This window comes from Thamnophis elegans, chromosome 7 (assembly GCF_009769535.1).
Source record: "Thamnophis elegans isolate rThaEle1 chromosome 7, rThaEle1.pri, whole genome shotgun sequence".
Lineage (NCBI taxonomy): Eukaryota > Metazoa > Chordata > Lepidosauria > Squamata > Colubridae > Thamnophis > Thamnophis elegans.
In genome coordinates, this window is record NC_045547.1 from 44,189,108 (window position 1) to 44,206,526 (window position 17,419).

At 36.0% G+C, this 17,419-nt stretch overlaps 1 protein-coding gene across 5 annotated transcripts in view; it reads right to left on the reverse strand.

The window, feature by feature from the left end:
* Positions 1–353: 353 nt before the first annotated feature.
* The window catches only part of NAV3 (neuron navigator 3), a 165,884-nt gene continuing 148,818 nt past the window's right edge, over positions 354–17,419 (reverse strand). For all 5 annotated transcript variants that reach the window (XM_032222049.1, XM_032222050.1, XM_032222048.1 and 2 more), the window contains 8 exons: positions 16,688–16,856; positions 15,155–15,390; positions 12,298–12,452; positions 10,816–10,887; positions 9,764–9,960; positions 6,991–7,109; positions 6,144–6,341; positions 354–3,124 (listed from right to left, as the gene is read on the reverse strand). In XM_032222049.1, coding sequence (XP_032077940.1) covers positions 3,005–3,124; positions 6,144–6,341; positions 6,991–7,109; positions 9,764–9,960; positions 10,816–10,887; positions 12,298–12,452; positions 15,155–15,390; positions 16,688–16,856 — 1,266 coding nt within the window. In that variant the 3' untranslated portion in view covers positions 354–3,004. The remainder of the gene's footprint in view (positions 3,125–6,143; positions 6,342–6,990; positions 7,110–9,763; positions 9,961–10,815; positions 10,888–12,297; positions 12,453–15,154; positions 15,391–16,687; positions 16,857–17,419) is intronic.

Sequence of the window (17,419 nt, forward strand, 5' to 3'; positions counted from 1 at the left end):
ATATAAACACCATATATTATCAACCTACATTAAATTGAGTGCTCTGAATCCATTAAGCAAGGAGACAAATGATTTTCATTCCATGGCTGAAACACTATAATTGATATGCAAATTAAATGTGATGGGAGCAAATAAATAGACCTGTTTGACTGATCCATTTATTAAATAGGGTCAGATAAGGATCCTAGTTGGCCAACTCATATCCTTATAGTAAAGTAAGAAAGCAATTCAATCAATAACCTGATGTGTCTAATATTTATAATGGTTTTCTCAAGCTATTCCCATAGTCTACACCTAACAATGGAATTAAAGGCTGATTTCCTCTGGATTTTAAAAACAGCAGACTCAGTTGTCAATAAATAATTCCACTTTAATGGCAAAGTAATAATTTAGACAGATACAGTGTGCACACCTGCAAAAAATATATGCAAGCTGGTTTACAAGCTAGAATAACAATAAATCAATATAAAATACATCATCCAGTTAGGTCTGATGACACCAAATACTTATTATTAGAGCTTTACAAAGACTACAAAACTTTTCAGATGATTTATCTCACTGTTTCTGTCTATTTACACAATATGTTACATTAAAAATGTACAAAATATAAAATGTATACAGACAAATGCTTCACAAACAAATTTGTTAAAGTTTTAAACTAGGTGGATTCACTGAAATGTATTGCAGGGAAAATTGTATTATGTAGTATATACATATAGGATGTGTGTATGTGTATTGAAAATGGCAGGAGTTCCTGGGCTTAGATGTTGTTTTAGACTACATCAATCTTAAGGAGCAGCTTTTGTTTTAGTCATTTTCCAGAGTGGCATGTTGCTTAACAGTATGAGACAGTCAGCTAATATTTGCTACTGAAAATCAATCTGAATACATTTTTTGTGCATAAAAGCAGACTTTCTTATTAGGGCAATAGCACCATGCAGGAGACCTGCGGCTGATGCAAGCAGGAAAATTGCATTGATTCCTTTGATATTTGTTTTGCAAAATATATTGTTGCTGGAGTTAGTAGCACCACTTACATGTCCTGAAGTTATCCATTGGCTATGTGTATCCTGAAAGTATTTCATTGGCACATGTCCTATGGTTATGAGTAGATGTGCTCCACATGAGCCCTTTCAAGATAAGGATTGAAGTATGTGCCTATAGAATGCTATAGCCCTTAGATATTTTATGTTAATTTTAACCAATATCTCCAATTACTCTGATTGGGTTTTTGGTGTATCCTGCCAGGATAGATAACGTCTATTTTTTCTTCAGTTAGATTAGTTTAAAGAATGCAAATGTTCATTGTAGCAAGGATAGCTCAGGACTTGTGATGGCAGTTCTAAATACAGGACAAATATACCTGATTTATCTGTCTTTAAAAAAAAACCAGATAGTACTGATTGCCCTCTTGCTTTGTTTACAATGTATGGGTATTCTCCATAAATGAAACATTTCTTCACATCAATAGAATAAAGTATATTTTTGTATTTTTGCTGCTGTCACTGTTTTGTTTGCTTTCATTTGTGCAACACTTTTTTATTTTCAGTATTTACAATACCCTCCCAATAAACTGTGCAAAATCACCCCCCCCACACTTTCCCCTCTTACAGTAAAAACATTTCTGTCTTGCACAGTGAATAGTACTGTGCCAGTGTTTTTGTAATGCTGACTTTCTTCATGTACAACTACTGCAATTAAAATATCATGCTCCAAATGGGGGAAGAAAGAGAAGGGACGAAAACCAAGAATGATTTGTGCTCATGCTAACTCAGGTGCACACCCAGCTCTGCTGGATAAAATGTCACACATTTCTGTTTCTGTCTTAATTAAGTTCTTTTCCTAATTGGATAGAAATAACTATGTTGGACTTTTTTTGTATTGTTTTAATTCATTAACTAGGAGTAGCTTCTGGGTCATTTGAATGGTTTAGGATGGTAGGTCATTGATTCACAGAAGATTAAAAATAATATATCTATATCTATATTAATAATTCATTCTTCTAGCAACCTAATTAAAAAAACTTGATATATAAACACAAGGCTACTGTGTTCACTGATGCTCTCTCATTAGTAAAATGAAGAAAGGAAACAGTGTAAATAACCAATGGTTTAAACAAATTAAACCAAGTGTAGAAACATTGTCTAGAAATCGGTTTTAAGGCAGTGAGACAGCACCATAGGAAATGATCTTTTTTTCCCCCTCCCAAAAGACTCAAAACAAAGTCCTAACCAGAACCTTTAGTCAGCATCAGAATTGCCTAACAACAACAGCAACAACCTTAAGAGGTGGGCAGGTGTTTTAAAAATACCACTGTGGTTAAAAACAATTTGGATATAAAAACAGATGACTTTTTTTCAATACACACACACACCCACACACACACACACACACACACAAACAGAAAACTTGGTGAACCACATCACTGCAAATATGGCAGTTTAGTATCTAATTGGCACTTATCCAGCATATCACAGTATTGTTTGTATAAGGTAATTGCACAATACTGTTTTGTGCTTATTGAGTCTATATGCCCTCTCATTCTTTATATTTTATTTCGCATCCACCTCATTTTGGAAAGGACAGCAGAATATAATCTGGAATATGTGCTGTGAGGCACCACAGAGGTTAGAGGAGGAAGAGGAGGAGGAGGAAGAAGAGCAGGAGAACTATGAATGCAGCACCTCCCAGTATATTGAAGTATCACATAAAATGCTTCCACTGTAAACTTTCAAGACAGGGATAGAAAATAAAAGACTCTAAATGATTCCAGTTTGACTACAATGTGTGCAATCTGCTTCATAGCCTCCCTGTTAAAGATTCTTTCCACTTGAAACTGAACAAATCCAACTTTCATTTCTGATTTGCTTTACTGCTTAAATCAGGTGCCTCCATATATGACACAGCACACACATGCTATTTCAGCACAGATACACACCACCTCAGCAGCCCTTAATACGTGTTATGGGTTTATCAGCATCTTCTAACCAAAGTCATGCCCCCTTTAGAGTGTTGATTCAAGTGAAGGATCCAGCATATCATCATGGTGGCTGGCAGTATCACTGTCACAGCTCTGGGCACTTGAGTAAGTGGCAGCTTCTTTGAGCCTCAATAACATGTTCATCTGAGAAAGAAATACAGTATGGTGTGTTATTAGTATAAGAGTTAAGAAGATTTTGAATAATAATAATAATCCAGTCCATTTTACTGTTCACATTTGCCAAGCAATACTGTAATTAATTTCTCCTCTTGTTTTAAAATTATTTGAACAAAAATGTGCAAAAATGTGCAAAGTCCTTTCTTAGAGTTATATATGTTTTGAGAGAGGGGGAGGGAGGGAGGGAGGGAGAGGGAGAGAGAGAGAGACCCACTCTTGGGCCCTGCCTTGGAGCTTCCTGTTCCTGTGTAAGAGCAGGTATCCCATTGGTTGCTGTAGGGGTCATGTGCAAAACTGATATAAGTCTGGTTGAACTATGGCCTGATGTAATGTCCCTGGGTGACTTTGCAATGTAGTGAGCCCTGCTATTAGATGGGTAGAGGGCTAATCCTATCATGTCCTGAGGGCCATGTCTTAATCCCATCACCCTGGAGCTGAAGTGGGGGAGGCAGGGAGCTGCTTTGTCTTTAAAACATGTTTCTCCTTTTCTCATCCAGGGAAATATAATATTCTATCTTTTTATTATTTCCTAGAATATTTCATTCTTCTAAGAGGGGTGGGTGCTAACTTTCTTCACACTGCTATGAGAAATTCCTGCCTTAAGCTCTTTTAAAGCTCACTGTGCACCCTTTTAAATGTTTCACAAACCTTTGGGTGCTATTTGGATGGAGGAAAAAAGATGCTACCAGATTCCATCCAGTATTGACCTTCATGCTATGCTGGCCTTTTTGTGTGTTTTAAGAAACATACTATTTCTACATCATAAGGATGAGCAGACATAATACCAAAGTACCTGCTGAATTATATTTAGGTCTTAAAAAGCACAGAAACAATTACATGGAGGGGGAAAACAGCAGGTAAGACCTTCAAAGTATAAAGGAGAATGGATGATTTAAACCAGGATTCATTTTTCTAGTCAAGGATAAGGAAACAAACAAACAGGTTTCTTCCCCCCATTATAGGAGGAATAAAAGAAGCTGTTTTGCATACATATTGAATGGAATGGGTGAAAGTCAATGGCTGAATGCAATAGCACCATCTGCTGTCCAGGAGCTGACCTTCACAAAACAATGCCATATTATTGTGTTACTGCTGTGAGGCTGGATTCCAGAAGAACTGTAAGTACATCTTATTTAATTTCAAGAGCACTGGACATTTCTAAGACGTTTAGATACTGAAATTATCACAATTAAACATGACATTTATAAAGCTTTCCTCTTACTGGTGTTCAGGGAATGGGCTTTGTTGGTGGCATTTTAAAATAACCTAATTTTACAATGCAAATCTATAGTTTCTCTGATCCAAAATATGTGTTTTTTTTAAAAAAGAAAACCAGAATAAATCATGGTATCACACCTTTTCATATTTAATTAAGCTTGAAAAATCAAGGTAGCTTTATTACTGTCATATAAGCATTTAGCCTCATATCATTAAGTTGAAAATGGTTTCTTGAAGAAGTCTTGCTTACAATAGCAGCAAAAATGTATGGAGAAGAGTGAGAAACGTGTGCACAGATTTGCTCAAAACATCTTAGTAGGGACAGAGAGAAGAAAAATTCAGTCAAAATTAAGCAATTTTTTAATGAGGAAAGATTATAGCAAGTGGCATTCGGTAGTTTAGATTGTATGGGGAGACATGGTAGAGCATATTAGATCATGAATGGCATAGTAAAGGTAAAGGTTGCCCTTGCACATATGTACTAGTCATTCACGACTCTAGGGGGCAGTGCTCATCTCCATTTCAAAGCCAAAGAGCCAGCACTTTCGAAGATGTCTCCGTGGTCATGTGGCTGGCATGACTAAATGCTGAAGGAGCACGGAATGCTGTTACCTTCCCACCAAGGTGGTCCCTATTTTTCTACTTGCATTTTTACATGCTTTTGAATTGCTAGATTGGCAGAAGCTGGGACAAGTAATGGGAGCTCACTCCATTATGTGGTGCTATGGATTCGAACCGCCGAACTCCCAGCCTTTCTGATCAACAAACTCAGCATCCTAGCCACTGAGCCACTGCATCCCTTTGAATAGCTTAGACAACATACTAAGATATTTTCTGTCTTCCTAACAGTGTTAGAAGTTCAGTTTAGCAATAGCATCACAACAGCTTTTAAAAGATACTGTTGATATTTATGAAAGGTCAAACTAGTAGCTCCTACTCATGCTAGGTAGCTGTCTACAAACTTTTGAACCATTAGATAGAGTTAGATAGTAGTCTTGGTCGTGGAAAGGAGCTCATCCTCCAGTTGAGACTTCTGGGCATCCCAGATATATCCTGCTGGCCATAAAATGTTTTTATGGCTTGATGCAGCATGGACCTTTTTAGGATCTAATGGAGGAAGGGCTTCAACCTGTAAACCTATCTCTTTATTCTGTACATTTTCTGTTTTTTGAATATTTTCCTAGATAATTTTTAAAAAAATCTGTCACTTCATATGCAAATATCTCTAATATTCTTTTGTTTTTTGCTTGTGTCTCCTAACACTCCTAATATATGAGCCCTTGCTCTCATTCATCATTATTCACCTTTGTCAGTGAAAGTAATGAAACATACTCAGGGATATCATTAAGGTAAATGAATGCTCAGACATTTATGATCCCAAGAAAATATTCTCTTTCTTGCTCGGTATGGTGATGGAAAGTGAAGAGTGGGTCAGAATTTAGAACTGGCATATAAATGCTCATATATTCTGAGATGATAACTTCTTAACCTAATTCATACATTGATTTATTGTACATAGTTAGTGAATTAATGAAAGATAAGAAGGATCTTAAATTTAATACTATGGGGATTATACATTAAATATTTTTTTCACAGTAGTATAAGGGTTACATGCAAACTAGTACCATTTTAACTGAGTGGCCAAAGCAGCAAGTGGAATAAATGTAACCAACCAGATAGTTAGCTGTTGCATATAATAAACCATTAGACTTAAAAAGCATCACTGAATAAAACATATTTAAAAAGCAATAAGGATTCTTTTTTTTACCAAAGGATCTCCTTCTGACTCCATCTGTGGAATGTGCTTTGAAGTGGTTCCTTCTTTGGCAGATGCATAACCTTCATAACCAACATCTTCAGGTCTTAACTGAAGTAATGATGACCAGTCATGTTGCAGTGAACTCCAAGGACAAGTCTCTGCTATCCACTTTGAGGGGTCTTCCCAAGGTGCACGTTTACCATACATCTAAATGTAAATCCCAAAAGAAAAGTAAAAATGTCTACACTTATTTTATTAAAAGACATTTTAGAATGGATGTGATGAACCAAGTTATTAGAAAATATTCACCCCGAATGCCCCACCATGCTACAGAATAAGTTATGATTAACAAATAAAATGTTCAGTTTATAAGAACAACATTTGGTAAAAGATTTTTGGATTTATATAAGTTATAGTGGTACCAAGAAATGTTTAAGACACATACATTTTTGATCTCAGCTTCATAGACATTTACCATTATAACTTGTTCAACCCGTCCTCCAGTTTATATATTTCACGTGACAATATATAACAAGGTTATCTAAAATTGGTTTACCATCTCACTGATTAGCAATATTCAAGAGAGGCATTTCTATTAACAAATTGCAAAATTCTACAAGTGAGAATCCCACCGAATATTAAATATATAGGCAGAATATATTTACATTTCTTTTCATGGGAATTTTTCTGATCCAAGGAAATTATTTATATGCACAATAATGTCCATGGTTGCAAAGGTTTTATGAAGATTTAAAAATTAGATTAAGCTTCCCATTCATGGCAAATGGTGACTATTTCTGTAAATCAACTCTTAGAAACAATAATGAAATTTACTGATATTTGGTTAGAGTCCTACCTGAAGTCCTTCTCTCACAGCTTCCATTATATATGGCACCAAAGAATAATTCCAGAGATCAGTAAACCACACTCTAGAACCATCAACATCAATAGGACAAGGTAGAAAAAGGCGAGGACCTAAAATAAGAGGGGAGGGGATTAGAGATAGCTGGGGGTTTGTAGCCAAAATAAAAAAAAACTTTCTCGTGGGAACCAAGGACAGTTTCACACCTGGACTGTGGAGGGAGGAGTGAGCTCACCAGACAACCAGACAGTGTCTTGATTGGACAATGTGACTGATTGTTTGGGGTTGTGGGAAAACGTTCTCTTTTAATTAGGTGAAAACCTGTGCCAATATGATATTTCCAATAAAGCTATTGTTTGAGGAATTAACATGCTCAGAGTTTTGCTTGCTTTGGGACTATTGCTTGAAACCCTGACATGAAACCAACTCTCATAAATCCTAAGTTCCAGCCGGAGCTACTATCTGGGCTCCTGAGCCTTGGCTGCTTATCTGGTCTACCTGGGCAGCAGGAAGACTCAAGGATGATGGAGGAAAAGGTGGGGGGTACCTGCGGAGCTTGCAGAGGAGCCAGGTACGCCCCTTGGAAATTCAATGGGTGGAGTAAGTGGTGGTGAAGATCACATGCCAAGTGGGCACCTGGCCTAAACTCCATGGCAAATGGTCGGCCACCCAAGAGCTCTACCAGACAGAGCAGGACATCAGCTGCCAGGCCATGTTCCAGGAGCCAGGTTGGAAATGCCTGATCACCTCAACAAGGGAGGTGAGGATGGCAATCCTTGAGTGGAAATTGACGGGCCTTCTGGACCTCAGCAGGTCTGCAGATTGGAGATACCAGACCACAGACCATTGGCAAACCCTGGTATCATTGATGGAGAGACTCAGCCAGCTGAGTCTTGGCAGAATTGAGCACTCATACCTACATGAGCAAGGGAGAGAGGTCTTGAGCCTGCCAACTTTGCTTTTCCCTGCTCAGAGGATTGATCTACTTGGGCTGTGACTCCTCCACAGTTCCCATCAGTGCCTTGCAGTCTGCAACTGAGTCTCCCCAGTCGGCACCAGTCTACCACCACCACAATCTGCATGGTCAGTCCTCTGCTGCTCCTTTTGTTTCAGCTGAGCCCAAGACCGTGACAGCTGGTGCCACCAGGACTTACTAACCAGGGAAAGGATGGGTCCAAGCTCAATGGATGCCCTCCCCGGCTCCGCTGCTGCGCACTCCTCCTCCTCCAATCTGGTCTGTCACCCCACTGTGCTTCAGATGAGAGCTCAGACAAGCTGGCCTTCTACCTGAACTGGGTGTGGGCTCACATCAATCACTATGGGGAAGACTACACTAACAACCAGGAAATGATTACTGCCATCACTGAGAACCTAGAGGGAGAAGCTGCGGAATGGGTGACCCAACTGTATGATGAAGGAACTCCTGAGCTGGAGAACATCTATGAGTTCCTGCAGGAGCTGAGGAAAAGGTTTGAGGACATGGCCCAAGGCAAAGAAGCAGAGGCAGAGATTAAGCTGCCTCTGAGTTTTGCTTGCTATAGGACTATAGCTCTGTACATTATGTTTCCTTCATATAAAAGAAATTGGGTATCATACAAGGAAGGGCACATCTAATTCATGTTGTTTTATTGTCAGATAGATACAATAGATATACTGTTTGTATGCTATTCACTGCATTTTAGTGATGGCAGCCATTTTTTCACACAGCACAATGACATTTTTTTTGCATTATCCTTTTCAGCCACATGATTTAGAAAAATACATTTATAACATCTAGCATTTTGTGAATTGCTGAGACAGAGAAATATGGGTAATGTATTTCTAAAGACCAATTACTTCATTGGTTCCAGATGGCCTTTGTTTAAATGGCAGAAATAATTCTGAAGACATTTCATCTGTAAACAAGGTGACTGTTTCAGATCTCTTCCTTGCTTGTCAATGTTGTAGCAACTGCCAGCTGTTATGTGGCAACTGCCAAAACACATTGTGCCACTTAGGGATGTTTATAGAAAAAAAATCAATTAAAAAAATCTTTTTGAAACATAAAATTATCTGAAAGATTATTTGATCTCTTCTTCAGGGAGGGATTTCCCCCCCCCCCAAAAAAAACCCATGCAGATGGAGTTTCCATTGCTTTCAGGGCACTTTCCCACATGATTAGTTAACAGAGATTTGTCGTGATAGAAGAGGGCTTTTGAAGCAGTAATAGCTGATCTTGGATTTCTTGAGAGATTTGAAAGAGTTTTAGACCTCTCTGCCTTCTCTGCTTCTTATAACTGCTGCTTGCTGATCCAATCCGATGCCACATTAGAATGTACATTATTAATGGCATCAAGAAATGTGAACATTCAGATTTTTTAAAAAAAGCAAAAACTGTGAAGGAATATGTTCTCCAAGAATATGCATTTTTTATTTTTTATTTTAAAATATTCTTGTTTTGTTCTAAATTTTCTTTTCACATTGGTTGGAACTAAATTTTTCGACAGTGGAATGGGATAAGAAACTTTAAGTTCACAGCTAAAGTAAACTAAAATTAATGACATTAAATGGCTTTGGGTTTTTAAAGTACAAATTTCATTCCAGAAATCCAATTCATATCCAACAATACCATATTTGCAAACACAACTCTTTTTTTTCCCTTTTGGGCATAAAAGATAGCCTACTAGTTATTTTGCTGAACACAATCATAGTAAATTTACACAATAAGATAAGCTTCAAAGGTCAGTTTTAACTCTTAATTTGCATTCTTAACTATAAAAGGTCTTACCAATGGTTATATCAGAAGAACTGTGTGTTTCTAAGAAGCTGTTGAGATGATGCCATATCTTGGGGATCCAGTCAATAATTTTGATGAGATCATTATTGCGGGTATTCTTCTCCAGCTCTGTTTCAATCAGTTTCCTTCTTAAATATCTGGATAACAGCCCTTTAATAGGTTCTGTGTGATTAGCACACAGCACCCATCTATACACAAAACAATAAAATAATGGAATCCAAATGCAAAGTTTGCGAACATCCAATGAAGTCTTATAGTCGACCCAAACAAAAATATGCTTTTTAAAGCCTATTGTTAACCTACAACACTAGAAGTCTTTAAGAAGATGTTGGATAGCCATTTGTCTGGAACGGTATAGGGTTTCCTGTCTAGGCAGGAGGTTGGACTAGAAGACCTCCAAGGTCCCTTCCAACTCTGTTATTGTATTGTATTGTATTGTATTGTATTGTATTGTATTGTTTCCATAAGCTGATGTGAAAACCACAATCATAAATTGCTAAAAATGAAATATTTGATCACTGCGTTTAAGATATAGCTTGTATTCTTCTTCTTTGTTCACAAACCATCTCTCTCGGTGCCTGAAGTTAGAAATTAATCACTGAAGATGGATAATGACTGTATGTCCTGTTTGTGAACTTGCCTTTGGCATTTAGCTAGCTGTTATCAGTAAATAGATTTTGAGCTAGATTATTGTTCTGTCACAGGATTACATTTATATCTCTAGCTAATAATACATTGTTTCTTTTCAACTGTATGTCTTGAGGTCAATGATGAAGAAAATTGCTATTAGAACTTAATATATTTAGTTTTTTCTGCTATCTTGTGACAAAAGCCAAATGACACATCACTTTTGCAATCCTAAACATGGTGATATTATATTTTCATTCCATTTTACTCATTTAAAACAAATGAAAAACTTTATATGCTTTCTGTTTTTATATAACCAAATGTGCAACAGTTATGAACTTAGTAAAACTAAAATGTTAGCCTGAAAGTTCTGAACTTGAGTCATATGATAGATATGAAACAGAAATAATCTTTACCTGAAGTTTTGATGCAGTTCTAGATTAGGTGATGATGAAATTCCCTGGTTCATTGTTCCAATAATATAGGGACTTGAAACAAACAAACATGGGTTTAAAAAACTATTCATGAAAATTGAATAAGAACAAAATATTAACAAAACAACATAAAATCAGCATTAAAATCAGCAAGGATGACCACAAAAGAAAGAAAAAAAAGAAAAAAAGAACACATTACTCTCTTAGTCTCTGAATATATAAAATGCAGAGCTTATGAAGTAATCATAATGCCAAAGTAAACTCACATTCAAGAAAACTAATTTTAACATTGTTTTAATATAAAATAATGTATATTTGTATTTCAGAAAAGCCCTTTAGAACGCACTTATGCAAGGTCTCAAATGTTTGCTTAAATGTATTCTTGAACTATGTGTAGCCACCATTAGAGGAAATGTCAGATATTAAACTGAAGCTCGTGCGTGCGTGCCCCTTCAGGTCAGATTTTGGACCCCTGGCAATTGCCTGGCATAGTTCCTTCAACTTTTTTGGCCAGGTTTTTTAAAACCTCTTGGGGCTGAGAGAGACTGACTGGCCCTATGTCACCCGGCTGGCTTTCTAGTTAAGATGGACTAGAATTCCAACTTAGTTTAAACTAGTTTCTAGTCCAGTGCTTTCACTACTAGACCAAACTGGCTCTCAGTTCAGATTTATTAATTTTTGTTTCATTCAAGATTAGCATAGCTTTCTATAAATTCTTCATCTGGGTGATTTTTTAAAAAGTTTATTCCAATGATTCTGTAGATATGATATGAAACTATTACTTTATTGAGAAAGATGAAATGTTTACTGAAAGCAATTTAGCCATTTTGTAATAAAATATTCTTACTTAAGCATGAGGCTGTATGTAAAAATATATAAATAAGTAGAATTTTAATAAGTCTGCTTATTAATAAATTTTTCACTTTCCAGATTAATACAATACATTCTTGGCTAAAATTGCATATAAGAACACACAGAATAACAAAAAGTACATAGTTTGTATCTTTTCATAGGAATCTATTAATGAAAACTCAATGCACAGATTCGTGCAGTTTCCTTTTTTCTTAAAATCACAAAGGGATATGTGTGTTATAAAGACTAGACTCAAACTGATATGATAAAATGTTTATTTCTGCTTTATGTTTTGGGTTTAAGCTGGTTTTGTAACATTGCCAATTTTGAGGAGTGGAAGGATGGAGGAGCAAAAATACATTGAATGTATAATAACAGACTATTCATCTGCATTAAAATATGAAATCAAAACATTTCTCAAACTTCACTGAGTCTATTCATAAACTCATCTCAGATTCTGCCACTGCCTAACTTCAACGCAGCCCCCTGTATGTGAACTGTATAAATGCAACTTCCTGGAACCTGGAATTCTGAGAGCTTCAATTCAATATCTTTGAAGATTGCCAGAGTGGGAGAGGCTGCATAGTACCAATGACTAAAGAATCAACCTACCATTTGTTATATTTACAGTTAAGGAAACCATTGAAGATGTCACTCAAAGAACCAACATGGTGCAGGTTGTCAAGAATTATTACCACAGGAAGGTCAGAACTACTGTTATCAGCATTGCACTGTTCAGCCAAATTAACAAGATATTGTTGAACATCCTTCAAAAAAAGGAGAAGAATGTAATAAGACAGCTGTATTTTCTATTGCCAACTTCACATTTATGTATCATTGTTAAAACTAAGTATCATGAAATTATTTTGACACTCTCAAGCAAAGCAGTTTTGCCTAAGCATCTTCTTTATCCAAAACTAGTATTTACAATATATTGTTGAATGCATACAATAGAATTGTACTAATCTGATTTCCCTGCTTTCACAAATTTAATAAAATATTTAGGAGCTTTTATTTGATTTTATTCAAATGCAGGAAGGCTATTTCATGTGATCAGCAAATCCTGATCATGAGGTTTTCCCAAATGGATAGAAGAACCTATGTACCTAAGATGCATATTTATTCCATTCTTTCAGGAATTTTAATCTGTTCTTTCTTTCTTTCTTTCTCTCTTTTTGTATCTTTGTCTTTCTTTTCTCCTTCCTTCTTTCCTAAACTTTTTTGTTTATAACCTACTTGAAGCACCTCACAGCATTTAAATATACAAAATAGAAAAGCAGTATTACTTAATATCAAAATTAAAGTCAGAATCATTAAAATAAAAATTCAACTAAAACTGACAGTTTGCAACAAGGTTTTTATCATTTTCCTTAAATACCTAAAAACAAGGGAGTCAGTTTTTTGGAAAGAACATTCTCTAGCTTGGAGCACACCAGTTAAGTGAGTTTATAGATATGAGGGATCTTCAAGAGTTTTTTTTTCTAATTTGAATAATCAGCCAAGCTTCTATGAGGAGGAATGGAGCTCTCAAATAATCAATATCTAATCCAATGTAATTTAATTAATCTAATCTAATTTAATCTTTTAAAGGTCAATCAGGAGCTGTAGGCAACTGGAAGGAAATTCAATACAGGCATAATATGCTTCTTGCATAGTACTTGCAATAATTAGCAACCTAGCTGCTAAATTTTTCAACAATTACAACTTCTGGATACTTTTGAAGGATCACCACATTGGGCTGTATCCAACAAAAATAAATTTAATGTAGAGAAAAGTAAGGTAAAAACAAAATATGCAAGTACAGGGTAGGTGAAACCTGGCTCAAAAGTAGTAGCTATGAGAGGAACCTTGCAGTCCTAGAAGACAATCACTGAAATATGAGCCAGCAGTGTGGTTGTGGCAACAGCCAGAAAAGCTAATGCAATCCTTGGTTGTATAAAGAGAGGATAGAACATGTGGAGCATTAGTATCACTTTATAAAACCTTAGTAAGACCACATCTGGAATACTGTATCCAGTTTTGGTTAAGTCATTATTAAAAATATATTGAGACTTTGGAGTGCAGAAAAGAGGAACTAAGATGATTAAGGGCCTGGAGACTAAAACATATGAAGAATGGTTGCAGGAATTGGATATGGTTAGTCTAGAGAAAAGAAGAACTGGGGATAACATGATAGCAGTGTTCCAATATTTAAGGGGTTGCCACAAAGAAGAGGGGGTGAACTTGTTTTCCAAAGCACCAGAAAGCAAGACGAGAAACAATGGATGGAAACCAGTGGTGGGTTTCAAACATTTTTAGAACCTCTTCTGTAGGTGTGGCCTGCTTTGTGGGAGTGGCTTGCCAGCCATGTGACTGGGTGGGAGTGGCTTGCCAGCCATGTGACTGGATGGCATGGCCAACTTGTAAAATATGGTGAAGCTCATTTAACAATGCTCTTGCTTAGCAACCAAAATGTTGGCTCAGAAACTCTGGCATTTGAAGTACACAAGTCTTAAAGCTGTCAAGTTACAAGACCTTGCACCCCTAACCCTTTAGAAAAAAACCCAGGGGTGTTCAAACTTGACAGCTTTAAGACTTGTGGACTTCAACTCCCAGAATTCCTCCTTCGCTCTTCATCTTGATGATGTGTGGACGGGCGGGGGGAGGGAGCTGGAACCAGTTCTAAACGGCACTGTAGATTTGTGGAACCTCTTCTATAGAAGAGGTTAGAACTGGCAGGAACCCACCCCGATGGAAACTAATCAAGGAGAGGAGCAATCTAGAACTAAGGAGAAACTTCCTAACAGTGAAAACAACCAGTGGAATGGAAGTTGCCTTCAAAAGTTGTGGATGTTCCATCACTAGAGGCTTTAAAGAAGAGACTGGGCAGCCACTTGTCTGAATTGGTTTAGGTTACCTGCTTGAGCAGGGGATTGGATTAGAAGACCTCCAAGGATTAGAAGACCTTCCAACTCTATTATTCTGTATTTTCCAAGATTAGTTGGGACATATGATGATTACAAGTACAATGCACTCCTTGCATTGCTGGCTGAGGAACTCTAGGAGTTGAAGTCCACAGGTCTTAAAGTTGCCAAGGTTGGAGACCACTGCCTTATGTGACCCAGATAGTACTATGTCTAACTGTATAAAAAGTCAAGTATAAGCCAACTGGATCCCATCTTATTGTGAAGCATAAGTGAGGATACTCAAGAAAGCAGGAGCAGCATAACCCTATTTTGTGTTAGGCCTATCTAATGAAACAACATGTTAGGTAAGAAGGACAAAATTAGTTCAAAGTGGCAAAATGAGTACAAATATTCTGTGGCAAATCATTAAAATATGAATATATGAAAGTAGTAAGTAAAATGTCAGTTATTATTATCCATTAAAAATATTTAAACATTCAGATATTATCTAATTCTAATATAAAGAATGAAATATGCTATTCTTAATATGTCTAATATTGATGGCTCATTTTCTGAGATTTTACCTTGCTTGATTTATGATCAACAGTAAAAGTAATAATGGCATCTTCCATTTTTTTCCGGCCAGATTTAGTTATCAGATATTCAGCAAGCTTGTTGGCTAAATAGGTCTTTCCAGTGCCACTAGGTCCTGATAGGATAATCCTGTGATGTTCCATCAGTAAATTAAAGTACCGTTGACTAATTGGTTTAGGAATTAATGTATCAAACACAAAACTATCCAAACTATTTTCTTCTACTCCTGAGAACAAAAACAAAACAAAAAACAAGAAGTAAGACAGGAAAAAAAATCCTATTGGTTATGTTGTTTTTTGAGAAAGTATGGAAACATTTACAGAAATATTTTTCATACTTTTTTAAAAAGTCAATTCATTGAATATTAATGTAGCAACATAATTAGATAAGTACTTGCAATCAAAGTCAATGTGAAGTGAAATATAGGTGAGGCAGCAAGGCATATCTGAAGTGCCTGAGACACTTTAAAAAGGTCAAACTGATTACAGCATGAGTTAGCAATTCAGAAATATCTCTGTAAATCAGACAGTTCGTTTGGAGGCTCCCACGCTGTCTACGTGGTTGAAATACTTGATTCAGAATCCTAACTCCTCATTCTTCAACATTTGTTTATTCTGTTTATATATTTGTCTTCATTTAAAAGAAATAATAAAAATATTACTATGCACGTATGAGATTCTCACAATTAATTTTACATTAGTAAAAAATTCTAGATGCTGCAAAAAAGGTGATGTTAAAGTAGGAAGCATCAGTGGTGAAGTGGTTGAGGCGATATAAGGCCTATGTTTAAAACATAAAGGATGTATTCACTTGGTTTCATATTATGTGGCTATATCCAGTCCACTAACGGCAAATGTATTGCCTGTGGATAAATATACTTTTGGACTGGTCAATGTTATTTTTATTTGAATTTCCTGAATCAGTATATAAATTCTAAGATTCTGTTCTTTACAATATGATTCTTAGGTCACAAAAAAGTATTAGAAATGAAATGTCTCTTTTCATTTGAATAGCTAAGTAATAATGAATTTTAGACTAAAATGCATTCTGTGTTTGTGTATATTTAGTCACTGATGAAATAGAATGCATTTATGAACCAACACTGAAACTGACATAAGTTACAGTAATCATATTTACCACTGGAAAACTAATTAGTGGAAATCTTGTGTAGAAGAAAATGCGCATAATCAATTCCAGACTTGTTTTAAAAAGCTGCCATCTCAACTATGGTATACCAGGGCAGATATACCAGGTTGCTTAATATTTAAACTATTCTAACCTGTACCAGGTCATTTAATACTTATAGTCTGTTATTCTTAAGATGTTCTCCTTCAAGCTGGTATCTGACAATTATATTAATTTATTTTAAATTATTATTCTATTTTTACCTGATTTTTTATGCTAGCTAAAAGGCAATTGATCATGTAGTTATAATTTTTTCTACTCTTCTGGACAGTATATTATGAAAACAATATTACAGAGTATGCAGAAGAAAAGGGGAATAAATTAAAGGTGTGTTTTACCTTTAAGATTCACTGTGATTATGTTATTATCTCCAACCAGATATCCACAAGGTAGCAATTCAGGCACTTCTTGGTTATGGGCTCTAATTATATCACCTACGCAATAATTAGCTATACAATCTGAGCTCAAACCAAGACTAGTAGCTGGGTCTACTCGGAAAATATATTCCTAAAATAATAATAATAAAAAAAAACAAATGGAAACATCAACATTTTGCAGTATCAATGAATGAATTATTAACCTACTGGTTCATATGCCATTCTCATTACCACAATTTGCAGATCAAGAATATACAAGTTTAAATGGAAATGTCAAAAAACAATACAAAAATGTCTAGTATTTCTTGTTGGATTTTATAAGACATAATTATAATTATTTTTATTTATTTCTTGCCAGCTACAGAAGTATTTAAAAAACATCATCATAAAAACTAAAAACTAGAGAAAACCAGAAACTTCAATCTCCTTAATTTATGAAGGAAAAAATAGTTCTGGGCATTTTGGCCAGTTTATCACATGTGCAAATGAAGCTCAATTTACCCCAGCTGCATTTAGGTAGTTCTATGAAAGGAATGAATTTTAATCTAAGTAGGGGTGTCAAACTTGCGGCGTCATGTTGTCGTCACATGACGTATCATGACTTTTTTCCCCTTCGCTAAAATGGGGGTGTGCATTTCCAGTTTGTGACGCATCCGGGCTGCTGCCCACAAGTTTGACACCCCTGATCTAGAA